This window comes from Carassius gibelio, chromosome A21, assembly GCF_023724105.1.
Source record: "Carassius gibelio isolate Cgi1373 ecotype wild population from Czech Republic chromosome A21, carGib1.2-hapl.c, whole genome shotgun sequence".
NCBI classification, from domain to species: domain Eukaryota; kingdom Metazoa; phylum Chordata; class Actinopteri; order Cypriniformes; family Cyprinidae; genus Carassius; species Carassius gibelio.
The window spans coordinates 20,080,627-20,099,155 of record NC_068391.1 but is presented as its reverse complement, the minus strand read 5'-3'; the positions used below and the strand labels follow the sequence as shown (position 1 = coordinate 20,099,155).

General features: G+C 38.2%; 1 protein-coding gene across 11 annotated transcripts in view; it reads left to right on the top strand.

Annotated features, from left to right (window-relative positions):
• aff4 (AF4/FMR2 family, member 4) overlaps positions 1–18,026 on the top strand; it is a 35,750-nt gene extending 17,724 nt beyond the window's left edge. For 6 of the 11 annotated variants that reach the window (XM_052536695.1, XM_052536694.1, XM_052536699.1 and 3 more), the window contains 19 exons: positions 499–1,155; positions 2,874–2,915; positions 3,217–3,306; positions 3,593–3,623; positions 3,706–3,769; positions 4,069–4,161; positions 5,900–6,047; positions 7,431–8,276; positions 8,946–9,025; positions 9,390–9,582; positions 10,231–10,319; positions 10,707–10,770; positions 10,860–10,910; positions 11,843–11,979; positions 12,061–12,132; positions 13,477–13,570; positions 13,851–13,894; positions 14,021–14,238; positions 15,589–18,026. In XM_052536695.1, coding sequence (XP_052392655.1) covers positions 499–1,155; positions 2,874–2,915; positions 3,217–3,306; positions 3,593–3,623; positions 3,706–3,769; positions 4,069–4,161; positions 5,900–6,047; positions 7,431–8,276; positions 8,946–9,025; positions 9,390–9,582; positions 10,231–10,319; positions 10,707–10,770; positions 10,860–10,910; positions 11,843–11,979; positions 12,061–12,132; positions 13,477–13,570; positions 13,851–13,894; positions 14,021–14,238; positions 15,589–15,716 — 3,141 coding nt within the window. In that variant the 3' untranslated portion in view covers positions 15,717–18,026. The remainder of the gene's footprint in view (positions 1–498; positions 1,156–2,873; positions 2,916–3,216; positions 3,307–3,592; positions 3,624–3,705; positions 3,770–4,068; positions 4,162–5,899; positions 6,048–7,430; positions 8,277–8,945; positions 9,026–9,389; positions 9,583–10,230; positions 10,320–10,706; positions 10,771–10,859; positions 10,911–11,842; positions 11,980–12,060; positions 12,133–13,476; positions 13,571–13,850; positions 13,895–14,020; positions 14,239–15,588) is intronic. The other 5 variants (XM_052536689.1, XM_052536696.1, XM_052536697.1 and 2 more) reach the window with 3 other exon arrangements.
• Positions 18,027–18,529: the final 503 nt, after the last annotated feature.

The window sequence follows — 18,529 nt, the reverse complement described above, 5'->3', positions numbered from 1 at the left end:
GAAAGGTGCCTTTTTAATTTTTGTCTTCTATTAGAAGTGATTTATTTTGTGTGCTGTTTGCACAACCTGGGCTCCTTCGTAGGAGTTCTCCGAATGCACGAAGTTGAAATAAAAGAGGTCTCTCGGAGTAGAAAAGTGCCCAAAGTCAATCAGGTTTTTTTTTTTTTTTTTTTTTTTTCAGTCGAATGAATTGAGAGGCGGGCCTTAATTTCTGCTTATATGATGTTTTACTTAACAGCAAACCAAATATTTTAGAGCACTTGCGTTATAATCCTTGATCAGACTGACAGGACAGCTGATTCAGTGCTTGCCTAACATCACACACAAAAAAATCACATTGCTCTTTACTAAATTAAAAAAGAGTCACCCAGAAAAGTGCAATGCGTTGCACCTTGCATTTTCAAACCTGAAAAACGCGTTCTGTCTGCCTGAAGCGTTTGAGTTGTTGTTCTCGCACTCATCTCCAGTCTTTCTCACCTTGTCCTTTCCTCCCAACAGTCCTGCAAGGAAGATAAACTCTCAAGTCGCATCCAGAGCATGCTTGGAAATTACGACGAAATGAAGGAGACCATCGGTGAACCCCCAATGTCCAAGCTCATTCCCAAAGCCTCCAGCTCCTCCTCGGACGATAAATCCAGCCAGAGTCAGAACAGTAAATGGACTCCTGTTGGCGGCAACTCTTCCTCGTCCTGCCCGTCCTCCTCTACTTCCTCCTCCTCGCAGAAGCGCCCGTCCGTGCAGGGCAGCCGCAGCGGCGGTCAACGGCACGAGCGAGACTACAGCAGCAGCAAGAAGTCCAACAAGCACGGGTCAGAGCACAAATCCAGCCCGGCCAAGAGCTCCGGCGGACACCCGCGCAGCCGCACCAAGTCACCCAGGGACAGAGAAGCCAACTGGGACTCGCCCTCAAGAGTTCACTCCTTCTCCAGTGGACAGCATCCCAGCCAGAGCTTCCCGCCCTCACTCATCAAACCAAGCTCCATGGTCCAAAAACCCACCGCCTATGTGCGGCCCATGGACGGCCAGGAAACAGCCGAACCCAAGACCTCCTCGGAGTCGTACGGTGGCCAGTCGCACAGCAGTGCCGTGGGAGAAATGAAGCCTAATGGCAAGGCTTCCCTCACCAAGCTCAAGATCCCGACCCAGCCAGTCGATGTAAGTCATGCATGCTGAATTTTTCCCCCTAATATTAATGAAAGCATGGACCAATTATCACTATTAAATAATTATTAACTATGACTTTTGCCTCCGTAAACTCCTAATTTCCTGCTTAATAATAGTTGGTAATGAAGTTTTTTTTTAGTTTAGGTCTGGGGTTTAAGGATTAAGGGATCTAGAATATGGTCATGCAGAATAAGACATTAATATGTGCCTTATACGTACTAATAAACAGCCAGAATGCCAGTAATATGCATTTTAATTAGTAACTAGTTAATAGTGAGAATTGGTCCCTAAACTAAATTCTTACGAAGTGATTTTGGTGACACTTTATGTATAATTCATTCTGAAGGTATTTATAATGTACATTGTAATGCAGTATATATTTTCATAAATAATTGTAATCATAAAACGCATCATAGAAGTAATTAAAAGTATTTTAACAGTGGTCATAAATATTCATGAGGTCATACAAGGCATAATTAATAATGGTGCGACAATAAATCGGTTGATTCTGTTTTCCAAATGCTTCGCGATTCTCTCTGGAATTGATTCTGAGGTTTAGTTTTTAACAGTAGATGGCGCTCTAGGCTAGTTTTTAACCAGACACTCAAATGCTTGTCATTTAAGTGGTTAAATGTACTTGCACCATGGCTTTTTTGATGTGAGATTAATGTGAACTCGTTGACTGCTATATTGCTATGGCCGATATATCGGCCGATAATTGGCATTTTTCCAAATATCGGCATCGCCCAATACGTTTTTCTGTTTGGCCGATGTATTCGAGGCGGGACTTTTATTTTGACGGCGCCTGAGCACACAGTGCTCACATTCTCCCTTTTGTTTTCTGTTATACTGTCTAATAAGGATAGAAGCCTGTCTAATAATCAGAACGGTTAAACAACGGAATTAAAATGTATACAAAAAGTATTATAGCAATTTAGCTTTTTTTATTATTAGTAATAGAAAGGCAAACATCATAATACTTTCTCGTTTGCTGTCAACATTCAGCAAATACGCATTTATATAATTTAAACAAATCTCTGAATGACTAATGAAAATGTAATTTCACAAACTTTGCAAACTTGGTCGAATGCAGTTGTGAGAAGTGTGTATGTGTATCCAGATGATTGCCTAAATATTAAAATAAATACAATCGATACAAACCCTTGCTTTCCAAGATATCAACGTCGGCTGTCAAAAAAAAAAACAATATCTGTGGACCTAATGTAAGCACAGCCCACTGTGAACAATCTTTTAACTCACTTCAACCTTTTCAAACCTTTTATGTTAGGTTCAAGTTGTGTGTGTAAAGAACTGGAAGCAAGCAGAATACGGCTGTTTCTAAAGCATGCAGTGCTATTAAAAACTTAGCTCAGAAATCGATTTATCATCGCACCCCTAATAATAAATGCATGATATATAAAAGGCTGTAAGTCACTCTGAATGTGTTTATAAATAATTATAAGCATAGACAATTTTACACTTTTATTTATGTACATGCTAGGTGTTGTGGTGAGTTAGTTGTATAATTGTATTAAAGTTTGACCTCTTTACAATAACATTAGCAAGTTGCATGTATTATTGCTCTACTCCAGGGTCTGACAACTTAAAAAAATGTAGTTATACTTGACCCTATGGTCCCAAGCAGCCCTGTATATGTGATTGATTGGTTCTGTAAGCAAAGATCTGCATGTTTTTGCTCGTTCCTGCAGGGTCCAGTGGGAGATGCCAGCTGTGTTGATGAAATTTTAAAGGTAAGAACAAATTTTATTGGCTGTCAATAGTGAAAGAAAAGTTCACTGAAGAAGTAAATTATCTTTACTGACACTTGCTATCAAAACATATGAAAAATGTAAAGTGGCACTAAGATCTCAGATTGAAGGTGCAAATTCAACTCCTCTATAAAACATTAGCCATGAAACGCATGTTAATGTCATGGGTAAAGGAGGCCTCCATTGAGTTGTCAAAGCATTAAAGGAAAATATTGTTCAAAACGAGCTTGGTCTCTGGTTTCTAACTCGAGCTCTTTCGATTGCGTTTTTGTTTCTCCATCAGGAAATGACTCAGGTCTGGCCTCCTCCACTAACAGCCATTCACACGCCCTGCAAGACCGAACCATCCAAATTTCCCTTCTCCACCTCTAAGGTCAGACATGAAAGGGTCACGGAGCAGCAGGACACCTGAAGCACACTCGCCTCGGTCCATTCTTATCATGTTTGGAAGATATAATAAAAACAATCATTCATTCAGAGTATAATACCTACATGCATTAATACTAAAAACATTTACACCCGTAATCTGCACGAAGTCTGTGAACGTCATTGCTTTCGATTGTTCTGCAAACAAATGATGATACAGTTTCAGAAAGTGTCCAGATTAGATTTAAACAACTTTATTTGTAATACACGTGTCACTGTTATCTTTATTGTAGGATGCCCAGCACCCGTCCTTTGGGGCACAAAGTAAGTTCTTGAAATCTTTTTATGAGACTGGCTCTTTTGCAGTGATGTATTTTGTGTGCTGATGATTATTTTCCTCTCTTAGAGAAACTCTCAGGGAAGAGCGCGTCCAGCAGTCACACGTCTAAACCGAGCGACAGCGACCAGAAGTGAGTCACAGATTAACTGAAACCTGCTTGTTGTGTTAGAGCTTTTTCTTTTTAAACTAGTTGTAGAGTTGAGTCAAGCATTTCTTTTAGATCTGCAGACGTCTTGAGCCTTTCCTCCTCTTTTCTCCTCCAGTATTATATATTAAGGATGTTAAGCTCTATGAACAACATCTGTCGGTTACTACAGAAATGTATTTTTGGACTCCCTCAGTGGTAAAAGCTGTTGATAGTACAATGGTCGTCAGATTGACTTTCATTGTAAATGAAACTGATCCTCTTTTGCGTTGCTCTTATTTCAGCACGCTGCATGAAGATCTGAAGCTCAGCAGCAGTGAAGACAGTGACGGAGAGCAAGATCCTGCTAAAAACCCCTCCAGAAACACCTCAACAAGGTGACTGTCAAGTTTACCACAACTTTTATTCCACTGCATATGGCAACAATGAAATATTTTAACATGCACAATTAGGTTAAGGTAATGCTTATTTTGTCTGGACTACTTTCTGGACCATAATGCATTTTGTTCTGGCTGAGAAATGCATGTTTTGACCGGAAGGTACAGTCTTGCTAACATGTGAAGCAACTAACCACATTTTGTGGGATCTTAAGTTCTCTCTTCAGTTATAGTCTGTGCTAGAGACTTAGGAACAAATGGTGCAACCAAATAAAGATACAAACTAGCTAGTAGTTTCTAAGGCAGAATGTAGGAAGTAGGTCTTAAGGCCTAAAAAAAATGCTTAGTGGTATTAGTCAGATATGATGTTTAACCTCAAAGATCTGATAGCAAACACAAGCAGAAGTTATATTGACATGCTGTAAATGTCAGTGTATCCTTACTTTTATCCACTTTTGCGTCATGCAGCTAATGGTAAAAATTGCCTTCCATTGAGTTCCAAATTAAATAACATTGTAAGAATTTCTATTAGTTCTCTCAGTTAAAACATTAACTAATTAATCACACATTTTCCTGTAATGGTGATTAATCACATCTAATGTTAATTAGGAGATTCAATGTGAAATTTTTTTTTTTTTTAATGCTAAATCAACAGTATATAATGACAGTATATATGTATATAAATATAATGGCTTATTTTTACGAAGTAATAATAAATGAAGGCAAGTATCACCAATTCTGAAGCCTTGGATATTGGTGGATGGATTTTCTAAAAATCAGTTTGGGATAAAATGAGGAAATCTAGCCGGTCGGTAAACACTGAAGTAGTGCCATCATTTAAAGAACATTAAAAGAATATTAACTTAATTTATGTAAGGTGTTTAGGGTGTGTTGTTAATATAGTGTATGAAGGAATATTAGGATGTAATTTTATTTTGCACATCCATTTTTTGCAATGAATGTGAAAATACTTAAACCTTTTGATTTTAGTTAGTTAGCAGCAAAAAAAAAAGTTTAGTTTCCTTTTAACAGCACAACCTGAAATGCGTCAATGATTATTTTAATGTGAGTATAGGTCTTTATAATAATATTACTTATTTATATTTATTCATAGTAATAATTTGACTTATTTCAACAATTTATTACTGTACAACTGCATGTCTTTAAAAAAAATAGTTCATTATTTTAAATCTGAAAATTCACACGTTTTACAGCACTAAATAATGATGCAATTAACATTCAGTAACTATTTAAAATGAATAGTAATAAGTAAATACTGATTAAAAAAAAAAGAATGCAAAAATATTAATTTATTATTACAGATTTTAGGCATGCTGTTTAGATCGGGTTTGTGTTGAAGAGCCACTAACCAAAGTAATTTTTCAAATAATGTTTGCTTTCTTTAAATGTAGAGTCATCATCACATCATATGTGTCTAAAAGATTGAAGTGAAACATGAGCTCATTGGTACAATTCAGTCAGTCTGCTAGTTTATTACTCCTGCTCATGCACTTCAGTAAATATTTAGCTCATGCATAGTTATAAATAGTAGTGTGTATGTTGTAATGTAGTGCCCCTTTATGTCCAAACTAGGCTTTACAAGTTGTAAAGCGATGCACATTGCTCATTATGAAAGCTTTTGATAAATACTTGGATTTGTGCCTTTGCACAGCTGTAGTGAATGCATGAGGAAAGATGTAGCCAACAAGAAGGTAATAATAGTGTATGTCTACCCCAGTAACAACAGTAATAACAGCGAGGCTGCTGATCGAGAAGACACCAGCAGTCACAGCGGTTCGGACAGCAGCTCTGGTTCAGACAGCGAGAGCGAGGACAGCTCTACAGACAGTGAGAAAGACGAGCCCCCTCGCCCTGCGTCACCCGAGGTGAATCGCCTTCACACACACACACACACACACACACACACACAGGATTGCATCCATTATGATACAGTGTGTAGGTTTGGGTATCATTTTAGTGATTCCAATTCTGCTTTTCAGTTCCAGTTCTTACCAGTTTCGATTCCAATATGGTAAAACATTTAGATATCAAACATTTATTCTGTGTTTGCGCAAGCATTCTTTTGCAGCTGAATACCATGAACAAAAATCAGCAGTCTAGAGAATAAAAAAAGATGAGCAGCCGGAAGGAACTTTTGCTTTTGGTTTTAGCAAAAATAAGAATGCAAAAAACGAATAAAGATCGTCAGTATTAATTAACATTAATTAGCAGTAGCATGAATAATACAATACAGAAATGTAAATCAAATGTAAAATTACACTGTAGTTTTTTTTATATAAATAAAATGTAGATTAAATATTAAAGTTAGAACCTTTTTTTATTCAGTGAGTGATTTTTTTTTTTTTTTTTTTTTTCTTAATGTTTGTTCTTTGACTGCTGTCACTTTAAGACTGAATGCACACGTGTCCTCTTTCTCAACAGTTTACATTCACTTAAGACAAATCCAACTGTTTTTTTTTTTTTTTGTAGTGAGCGTATTTTAACTAGAATTTATGGTAATCATACAATCTTTTTTTTGCTATAAGTTAACACGTTAAAAGTATATAACACAATTAATGTAGCACTGAATTCTCTTTCGCTGACAAAAACACACATAATTTTGTCAAAATGCCCATTTTTGGTGAGTGCTCTCGTAAACCTGGTCTTAAATGAGTTGGAAAGTCCTAAATGACTGTAAAGTTAAAGAGAGAAAACCACAAGTATGTCAGATCTGCGTCAGGTTTTAAAGAGACGGCGCTTCTTCTAAAGTGAAACTTGATGGAAATCCGAGAACAAAAGAGAATCAGTCACTTCTCTGCTCGCTGATTCACTTTTGTAGCTTGAATAAAGATTAATCTATATGAGACCTCAGAAGCAGTATTGGTATCAATGATACTGCTCTTCATTAATAATAGGCTACTTAATAAGAACGAGCCATTTAACAAATTATAACAATATAAACATTAATATGCAATGAATTGCATTGCAATTATTTTTTTTATTTTTTTTTGATTGACCGCACTAATTTTAACATAATATTTGTGTATATTTAAGCGCAAGACGATGTGAAAGAGAACTCAATTGGTTATTCACACACTATATGAATTGAAATGCGTGTCTTATCGGATCTAAATTTCTTGTAAATATAGAACCGGTTCTCACTCCCCAACCCTAACAATATCATGCATGTATATTTCCCTCAACTTTGTTAGACCGTTAGTTTATGCTATTTAGGCTTTATGCTAAACTGAGTTTGATGTCGCACTCAGTGCAAGTTTCCCTGTTTGACATCACAGCGGGAACAGCCCACGGCTAACAAATGGCAGCTGGACAACTGGTTCAAGAAAGCCAACAAGTTGTCCCCTGCTTCTCCGGTGGAGAACCGCAGCACAACGCCAACAAAGTATAAGAAAGAGGGACGAGACGCCAGCTCCAGCAGGATCTACAGTGGCTCGAGTTCAAAAGATGTGACGCCGTCTGCCGGGCGAGACCTCCGGCCAAACCAGAAGGGGCAAGACAGGCGAAGTCAGAAATCTCCGGCTCAGAGCGAGGGGGGAAGTCAGGGCGGGCGGCGAGCGGTGGTGGGCAAGAAGCAGCCTAAAAAGCCAGAGAAGCCACCCGTGGTGGAGGAGCCGAAGGGTGGGCTCAAAGTGGAGACCGAACCCTCGCCCGAGATCCCGTCACACCTCAGAGTCCGTGCACCCAACAAGGGCCCCCGCAAACCCAACATCAAGAAGGAGCCCAAAACTTCCTCTCCGCGACCGGCACCAGACAAACGCAAGAAAAAGTCCCGGGAGTTCATCGAATCTGACTTGTCATCGTCGGACTCGGAGGGAAACGAAAGTGTTCCCTCGTCTTCGCAGACGCCGAGAGAGCAGTACGCCGAGAACCCGTCCGCCCTGTTCTCGCCCATGCTTTCCCCACTGAGTGACCAAGAGGGGAGGCTGGTGTCCAGACTGCTGGTGCAGATCGACCTCAATCTGCTGTCCAGAGTGCCTGGTCGAGTCTACAAGGAAACGGAGGTGAAAGTGGAGAGGAGCTCCCCTCCCCAGGGCAAAGACTTCCAGAAACAGCCTGGAGAAAAGGCAGCCAGCAAGGGGAAGAGAAAGCACAAGGTTGGTGGAAGATGTTTTTATTTTGGGGTATATTTAAAGAGACTGCTGCAACACCTCCTTGTTGTATTTCCCATCTCGTTAAAGCCCACCTTTTGCTCTGATTGGTCAGCTTGTCAAGTCTGTTGTGATTGGTCAACTGCTTAAAGCATGCTGAGCATGGGTTTTGGTTGTATGCTTGGTTTAATTGTGAACGCACACTATTGTTCAACATTTTGGAGCATAAGAAGTCTCTTATGCTCACTAAGGCTACATCTGCTATTGTGAGATTTTATTGCAATTGAAAGATCTATTTTCTGTTTAATTATACTGTAAAATGTTATTTATTTCAGTGATCAAAGCTGTATTTTCAGCATCATTAATCCAGTCTTCAGTGTCACATGATCTTCACAAATCATTCTGATATACTGATTTACTGCTCAAGAAACATTTCTGATTATTATCACCGTTGAAAACCATTGTGCTGCTCCATATTTCTCTTTAAAAGATTCTTTGATGAATAGGAAAAAATACAGAATTGATTTAAAACCTAAATATTCTGCATTTGTTTTATAAAGTCTTTATTTGCCCTTGCTGAATAAATGTATCAATTTACATAAAAAAACAAATCACACTTATCCTAAACTTTTGAATAATAGTGTATCTTTTTATTAAATCTTGTTTCTTCCACAGAATGATGAAGAGGGTCTCAAACCAGACAGTAAGAAGTCCAAACTGGATGAAAAGTCATCACACAAACCCAGTAGTAAAGAGTGAGTTCATTCTGCTTTCATCTAACTAATTTTACTGGGAACTTTATGCAAATGCATTATTTAAATATTTTGTATTATTATTTTAAATCTCAGCTTAATGTGCATATGCTTATGAGCTAGCAAATGGAAAATCTGTGCCTGTAAACCGCTGAAACGTCCATCCAAGAATGTTTTTAGTCACATTTTAACAATCTGTATACCATTGGTGCAAAAAAGACTCACATTTAAAACCATTCTAGTTACAAAAATGCACCAATGTGTAAAATCCTCTTTTATTTTTGTATACCGGAGTAGAGTCTTCAGAGCAGTGTAAATAACTGACGTTCTTCCGAGCTGTTTGTTAATCGTGTTAAATGTTTTCTAGCTCATCTAAGCGTGCTCAGGACAAAGAGAAGGAGTCTGCGCCCTCTCCTTCCATCACGCTGCAGCGGACGCCCAAATCAGAGCACCAGGGCCGCAAGCGCACGCTCAGCCAGTCCTCCGCCTCTGTTCCCAGCAGCAAAGACAACAGCAAGAGCAGCTCCAAACACCACAAGCCCTTACGCAGGGATGCCAAGGTGTGTGTGTGCGTGGGGCCAGTGTTTGCTGTCTCCACCTTTTGCGCTACACATCCTGTATTGTGTGTGTACAGTGACGTATGGAGTGTCTGGAGGTTTTGCAACACTTTTATAAGAATGCAGTACTAAACTGACAGCTGTGTCCTGTCAGCCTCAATGCAAGGACAATTTCGTATTTTTAATACGTGCATAGTTTTACATTCTACATAAATGCATGTACGCCACCTTTTCATTGTCTATGTGCATGCCTTTTCTGCGTGTCTTTTAGACTTTGTTTTCGTATTGTGAGGGTTTCTGCAAAACCATTAATTCAAAACAGAAAGTCTTTAATTCATAGTCATGGTATTAAATATTGCATGCATTGCCAAAAAAAGGGCAACGTGTTTTTGTTTTCCAATCTTAACATTAACTTGAGGTGCAAGATTTAACTGAATGAGTGTTTAAGCTTTACACATCTGTCAGCTGGGAATGAAAACTTGTTTTCTCTTTGAATTGAGATGTTTGTTGGCAGATGTTTGTTCTCATTTCAGTCACAGATTCACTTCGTCTTGATCAGTTTCTCAGAAAACTAGACTTCTTATGGCATTACTAATATATCTCGATTTAAGAATCCTTAAACATGACATGTTTTATTTTTTTGTTTTTCAGGAGAAAAGCTCTAAAACGGAGAATCCCATTGCAGTGCCGCCTCTCTCCGATGGCTCTAAATCTAGATCCAAACTCCTGTTTGAGGACCGGTATGATGTTCATCTTTTGTCTGAATAATCGCTTTGATTTATTCCTTAAGATCCTTTTACACTGTGTGATTGTGAGTTAAAAGATTTAATGTTAATGCACGTTAATGGTCTATTACTGAGATGTTTTTTTATGTCACACTGAGAAGTCACACCTTAAAACAGTATTCCTTAAAAAAAAAAAAAAAAACTAGTTTTTTTTCAATGCATGGTGAAATTTCATTGGTCTAAAATCTGGCAACACATAGTGGGGGATTCCAGCATCATTGGCTGTGACTATTTTCCTTTATTATTTTGCTGTGCATTTCTTCCGTCTTTATTTTTGCACACAGTGTTGTAGTTTTTAACCTATGATGTGAAGTAACAGCCAGTCCTTCATCTGAATTGCAGGGTTCATTCGGCTGATCATTACCTTCAAGAAGCGAAGAAACTGAAACACAACGCAGATGCTCTGGTGAGGCTTTGTTTACTGGCCTACGCCTCTCGATGTGCGTGTCAGATAATCTGCATGATATATCTGTGACCCCTGACCTTTTGTCTTAGTTCAACATTGAGAGCGACACAACAGGTGCTCTCCTCACACGAAGCACATGGGTCAGTTCTGTTTCTTACTCTGAAGGGGTTTCAAGCATCAAAACAAATGTTTAATGCAACCTTAATTCTTATTTTTTTGCATGCATTTTTATCATGATTTACAGAAGACAACCACTATAATGTCATTCAGTGTAACAATAGTTCACATACCAAAACAAAATCTTGTCAGGCATATTTCAAATAAGACATTCGATGACAAATAGACCTCCAGTGCAGCCCCTTTACATCATTTACATCTTCACCAGTATTTGCCACATGATTTTGTTATTTAAAATAGAAAAGTATTTAGTGCGATCACTTTTTCTTTTATATATGAAGACACTAAATTCTCACTGTTAACTATTGATTATTAGAATGCATTTTACTAGCTTATTGGCTGTTTATTAGTGTATATATTAATGCATTATTGTGCATGCACATATTTTAGATGTACCTAAACTAAAAACTCCCTTACTAACTATTAATGAACAACAAATTAGTAGTTTGAGGTAAAAGACATGGTTAATAGTGAGAGTTGCTCCTCTAAATAAAGGTTGATCATATATATGAATAAGTATAATTGCTTAATTTTCACTTAAATCTATCTGTTGCGCTGAATGAAGACAGAACATTATTTCACTATATTTTTGACATGTTGTTTAAAGCATTGAAGTAGATGCTTTACTTGCATTTAATATCCTTTCTATGCATAGAAGCTTACATTTTAATTTGATGGGGACACCAAAATGGGACGTCCCGTCTTTGACCCATATGTCAAAAATCTGTGTCCGAAATAAATGCAGGCATGAAAGCTGAGAATAAAAGAAGATTGATTGTCCTTTATAGCACATCTTTGCATTCTCACGCATTTCGTGACGTAACGTGTGGAGTGGAGCTTAGAAGCGTCTGTATCGAGTTAGTTTTGGCTCTGACGTGCGTCGTCTTTTCCGCAGATGGACCGGTTTGAGAAGGCCGTGTATTACCTGGACGCTGTGGTGTCTTTCATCGAGTGTGGAAACGCCCTGGAGAAGAGCGCCCAGGAGGCCAAATCCCCCTTCCCCATGTACGCAGAGACCGTGGAGCTCATCAAGTAAGCTGTCCTCCAGCATCTGTTTCTCTTCACTGTGCTGTCAGAGACTGCTGACACGCGTGTGTTTGTGTGTTTGTGCAGGTACACTATGAAGCTGAAGAGCTACATGGCTCCGGATGCAACCTCTGCAGACAAACGGCTAGCGGTGCTGTGGTACGTAGCAGAAACACAGCACTTCTGCACGAACACAGCAACTCTGAATGAACACGAGAGAGAGTTTGAGAAAACGATCATGTGAACACAATGAACTAATAATCGAATGGATTGAGTTTTAAATCATTGTAAATGGGGATGTCCCGATCAGGTGTTTTTGCCCTCGAGTCAGAGTCATTTGATTTTGAGTATCTGCTGATACCGAGTCCCGATCCGATACTTCTATAATACATTTAAAGAAAAAGAATAAAGAAGAGCGACGAAAAAGATCCAGGATGTTCAATAAATTACATTTTGAAATATATTCAAATAGAAAACAGCTATTTTAAATGGGCTAATAAAAATATTTAAAAATTTTACCATTTTGCTGTACTTTGGATCAAATAAATGCAGGTTTGGTGAACAGAAGAGACTTCTTAAAAATAAAAATAAAACATTAACAAGCTTGCTATTCAAAATCTTCTGACTGGTAGTTTAGGCAACTTACATTTTTCTCTTATTTTCTAGCTTTTAATTGGCTTAGAAATCTATAAATGCTGGACAACAAATAATGATTTGTTTATATACTACAAACACTGTTTATCACATAATAAGGCAGAATAGTTTCTATGTCAATTGCTTTGTTCATATACTTTATTTATCACCTGCTGGAGATGACTTGAAAAACAATTTATTGTCGTGATGGTATATTAATGTCTCCGTGTTTGCATAAGTTTCTGTTTTCCTGTGAAAACCACGCTCTTGTCCATATTTGGAGTTTCCTGATATCACTATCAGCGTGAGAGCGCCCTCTAGCTTTGAGTATGAATGAAACACACACTGCAGGAGAGTTTAGCGCTTTGTGATGTTCATCTCGCTGTATTCTGGGTCCAAATGAAATATCAGGTCATGTGCAGACTATCATGTCTCTTTGAGTTTGAATCTATATTTATTCACACCAAGTGATGTCATGCCGCACGTGTTGCTCTTTCTGTGAGGAGTAAACAGGTTTTTGGTCCCAGATGACTTCTGTAATATTTTTTTCTGTACTATGGAAGTCAATGGCTACCATCAACTGCTTGGCTTCTCGCATTCTTCAAAATATCTTTTAAGCAAACTTAGTAAATGGTGAATAAATATTGACTTCTGTCAGACTGTTCCTTTTAATGTATTGTCAGCGTTTGATCCCAGTTGTCTTTGTTTGACTCTAACTGTGAGTTAATGTGGATGTCAAATCTAACCCGAGGATCTCTCTCTCTCTCTCTCTCCCTCTCTCTCTCCCTCTCTCTCTCTCTCCCTCTCTCTCTCTCTCTCTCTCTCTCTCCCTCTCTCCCTCTCTCTCTTCCCCCCCCCCTCTCTCTGTAGTCTCCGGTGCCAAGCGCTCCTGTATTTGAGGCTCTTCAAGCTACGCAAAGAAAGTGCTCTGAAATACTCTAAAACACTCACTGAACACTTGAAGGTAACGGGATGTATTTTTTAAATGCTGTTTATTTCTGTGATGCACAGCTGTATTTTCAGCATCATTCCTCCAGTCTTCAGTGTCACATGATCTTCAGAAATCAGAATAATATGCTAAATTTGCTTCATAAGAAACATTTCTATTACTTAACTGTCTTTTATATTTAGCAAGGACACATTATATTGATCAAAAGTATGACATTTAGTTGTTGTTAGTGTTTCTCGAAATCATAACATACACCAGATGTGTTAACGATGGTTTAACTTATGTATTTTTCCAGAATTCGTTGAGTAATACCCAAGCTCCGTCTCCTGGAGTAGCAAAGTAAGTTGCATTAGTTAAGTTTATATTATTTTATTTTAGATGGTGTTCATTTAATAGAAATGTGACCACAGCAACCTCATCTCCGTGTGTGTATACACTCGTGACTCTGTGCTGTGTGTCCTGCAGTAAGTCTGTGGGAATGCCGTCTCCGGTCTCTCCGAAACTGTCTCCTGGCAGTGGAGCCAGCTTCTCCTCCAGCAGCTCCAGCCAGAGCGCCAGCTCCTCCGTCACCATCCCACAGCGCATCCACCAGATGGCAGCCAGCTACGTCCAGGTCACCTCCAACTTCCTCTACGCCATCGAGGTGTGGGAGCAGGCCGAACAGCTCGCCAAAGAGCAGAGAGGTGTGTGTTGTTACTTATGCCTCTTTCCAATCTTCCTGAAGCTGTACTGAGGTGCTTTCGTGACTCCACACATCTTTTCTGAACTTTATTCAGTCTCTCGGTTTCTAAGCAAGCAGGAATTTTCATAGAAAGCGTTGCATTGTCTGTTGCACTATTTGCTTACAGTATTGATAGATTACAAGTTTGATATAATTACAAAATGTAATTATTAATGCCAAGCTTTTCATGAAAAGTTGGAAGTACACTGCCATAGAAAAGCTTGGGATCAGAATGATTTAAAGAAGTCTCTTCTGCATTTCTCATCAAGGCTGCATTTATGTGATCAAAAACAGGAAAACAGTGATATTGTGAAATATTGTTGCCATTGAAAATGCTGGCTTTCTATTTTAATGGACTTTAAAATATAATTTCTTCCTGTGATGTGCAGCTGTATTTTCAGTGTCACATGATCTTCAGAAATCATTCTGATATGAGGATTTATTATCAATGTTGGAAAATACATTGCTGATTAATATATATATTTTTTTTTGGGAACCTGTTAATTATTAATACAATTTTTGTTCAGAGTTTTTAGATGCAAAGATGAATAAAGTAAGGTGCTGGTCATATAATTAGAATATCATCAGAAAGTTTATTTCACTAATTCCATTCAAAAAGTAAAACTTCACTGAAAATTCTTTTAATTTTAATGTTTATAACTGACAACTTGGGAAAACCCCTGATTCAGTATCTCAGAAAATTAGAATATTGTGAAAAGGTTCAATATTGAAGACACCTGGTGCCACACTCTAATCAGCTAATTATCTCAAAACACCTGCAAAGCCTTTAAATGGTCTCTCAGTCTAGTTCTGTAGGCTACACAGTCATTGGGAAGACTGCTCACTTGACAGTTGTCCTAAAGATGGCTATTGACACCTTGCACAAGGAGGGCAAGACACAAAAAGTCATTGCAAAATAGGCTGGGTGATCACAGAGCTCTGTGTCCGAGCACATTAATAAAGAGGCGAAGGGAAAGAAAAGATGTGGTAGAAAAAAAGTGTACAGGCAATAGGGATAACAGCACCCTGGAGAGGATTGTGAAACAAAACCCATTCAAAATCAATGTGACTAAGGCATGAAGACATTAAAAATATGGTAAACATTTGATAATACGACGTAAAAACAGTGTGTATTGTGAAAAGCTCAATGTCTGTTCCTGCTCGTCTTGTCATGTGTTTCCTGCTGAATACCGATCAAATTCTTCCCAGCAATAACGCAAGAATGTCTTTTTTTTTTTTTTTTTTTTGCTTGCATGAATCCACCTGTTAAAGGGCCGTCAAGTCTGACTTCTTCTTTTGGTCTTTCCTGCAGAGTTCTTCTCTGAGCTGGACAAGGTTATGGGTCCGCTCATCTTCAACACCAGCAGCATGACTGAGCTGGTGCGGTTCACACGGCAGGGCTTGCACTGGCTACGACTGGACGCCAAGCTCATTCAGTAGAGCCATCTATCCGTAGTCCCTCTATGCCTCGATCTGCCTCAGACGTCCCTGTGACACTGTGTTCATTTCTACACCAGCTTGCCAAAAATGGAAGCACTCAAGCCCCGCCCCTCCACCACAGACCCTATGAATATTCATGAGAGGGGAGGCGGCCAAACCGGACATCTGTCAGAGCATTCACTGCATCGTCCTGCTCACATCACCGGCTTGTTTAGCAAAAAAAAAGCCTGGTTTCTTACTTTGCCTGTCTTTTTTGATAATTTTCTGCTAGCTGTAAGCAAACAAGAATAATAATTGGATGTTTATAGCTTTTTATTTCAACCAGAGTACCTCCTTTTAACCAAAGGTGCTTTTAAAATTGAGGTTTTCTTTTTTTTTTTATCATTTTATCGTGCCTTGTATTTGATATACAGGAAACTAACTCTCTTGAAATCCACATCTAGAAAGGTTTGAAGCTGAAAGAACATCATGCACTCGGCAGATAATGAAAGCAGTGCCAGACTAAGAGACTGTCGGGCACCATATCAAGGCATTATTCCTAATCTCTTATTTAGTTTTTTGGCCTGTCTCATCCACAGACGCCGGTCATGTCTTCTTTGTATACATCACTACCACAAACTCCCAGGCCAAGATTTTTAGTCGAAATGTAGCGCTCACTCACATAGGTGTCACTTTCTCACTATTGATTTTCTGGTATTAAACGCAGGAGTATTTTATTACCGTGGCTCAGCCTAATAATAGATTTTATTTAGATAATGGCGAATTGTTCCAAGTTGCGTTTTTTCACTCTTGGGCATGGTAACAGGGTTGCAATACGAGATAAGAGACGTATTTCTATTGTATATGAAAATATCATATTTAAATATTTAATGTGAGTCTTGAGGTTGCCTTTATAGTGTCACAGTCACCTGTGTGTTGCAGTTCTTTGAAAAGTCCTTGCAGTCGAGTGGTGATATATTTATGTGTGCTGTTGAGAATAGCAGTTTATATATGTACATATTAGCACAGACCGGCCTGCAATCCACACACGCAGTTCTTCAGATCAAAACTCAGAAGCGTTTAGCACCGAGAAGAGGAAGGCGGGGAAGTGAAAAGTCAATCCACCGGATACGAAATGCTGGAAACTTGGCGTCTCTTGCACTAGAATCTTTCCTCTAAACTGTTTCTTCTGTCTATGCAGATGCTTTTCTTGCTCGTTAGTGGAGTAGCTAATGAAGACTCCTGCCAATTGAAATTTTCAGCAACTTTTAGAGGTTAAACGTATTTAAAGGCTGGCGACTAGATGCATCACTAAATGCGCTCGCTACCTTTCAGAATCCATCATTTTGATTTAGAGAGTCAGTAAATGCAGTGTGTTATGGGGTGAGGTCTGTTAATTGTGCTTTTATGTAAATGAATCCATGCACTAATTTGATTTCTGTACCAGATTCATCATATGAACATGGGTTGTTAAAATGATTTTCCCTTCTCCTGACATGAAGTTGTTGAGCTGTCTTTTTTTTTTTTTTTCTTGTTTTTACCATTTTAATCTTTTCTACTAGAATTCATGATAGTGCTTTTAGAGGATTCGACATGACTGATTGATTTAAATCCATGTTTAATTATCTGTGTGATCATAACTGTACCCAAGCTGAGAGTTTCTATCTTATTTTTTTTTCTCGTCCTGTTGGAAAATAACACTCGCATGTTTCTATTTAAATACTAAGCTGTACAGATGTACATAGAAATTCTCTTTTAGGATAATTTTTCTTTTTTACAACGATTTAACATTTGTATTAATTGTAAATAGAATGTGAATATATTAAATGCACATTTTCTTTTCTCTCAACAGAACACTGTATGTTAGTGATGTCCGTACAGTTATGTTCAGATTTGCAGTGCTATATGAACATGGCTTTCTGTCGTTCAGGTGATGTTGGTCAGGTTGAAATGGGCTAAATGCAGTTGACCAGAAGAAAGATCTGCCATTATTGACATAGGACTGCTGTCTGAAGAGAGGAGCATCATTGTTCTAGATGTCTGTGTGTAGGACTCATTCTCAAAGCAATCATTGGCAAGCAGTATAAAATCAATTTAGTTTTAAAAGTATTGACCAGATGAAATCTACATATATATATTCATATATGGATGCAATATGATCTATGATTTTAAAGGTACTCTTATGAGCCTCGATTATCCAAACTTGTAATAACTTGTAATTTAAACACTTTGTTTTTTGGTGAAGTGAGTATTACTAATGGATTTTCTGAGTCTGTTGGGAATCATCTTTGTATTTTGCTGTATTGAGAATAAAATATATATGATTAAAGAGTTCTGAATTTCTTTTCTTTCTTTTAAAGGTGTTTTGAGGATTGGTGTGAAGGGGAGTACACTATGAATTTTAATGCATAAGTTGGGCCAGATGGAGAAAGAAATTCACCAACAAGTGTTTCAGCATTTTAATCACCTTTTCACAGCTCGTGTTAATGATTCTGTTATGTGACAAAAGAGGTTTAGAGCAGTGCTGGAAGTAATTTTACCAGTGTTGGGGAAACTTACTTTTAAAAGCAATGCATTGCAATATTGCATTACTCATTGTATCTGTTACTTTTCATGGAAAGTAATGCATTACGTTACTTTTTCATTACTTTTTGTCGCCGAAGGACATTATATTTTAGTGAATTTCTCTGAGACCCTTCAAGTCTGGATGGATTCTGGGCATTACAGAGATATCAAATGTTTGGAGTTTTTATTATTTTTTGTTATTTAAGGGGAGACACTGCAGACAAAAAGCACCTTTTTAGATTTTTGGCTTTTTAGCTTTTTGTTAAAGT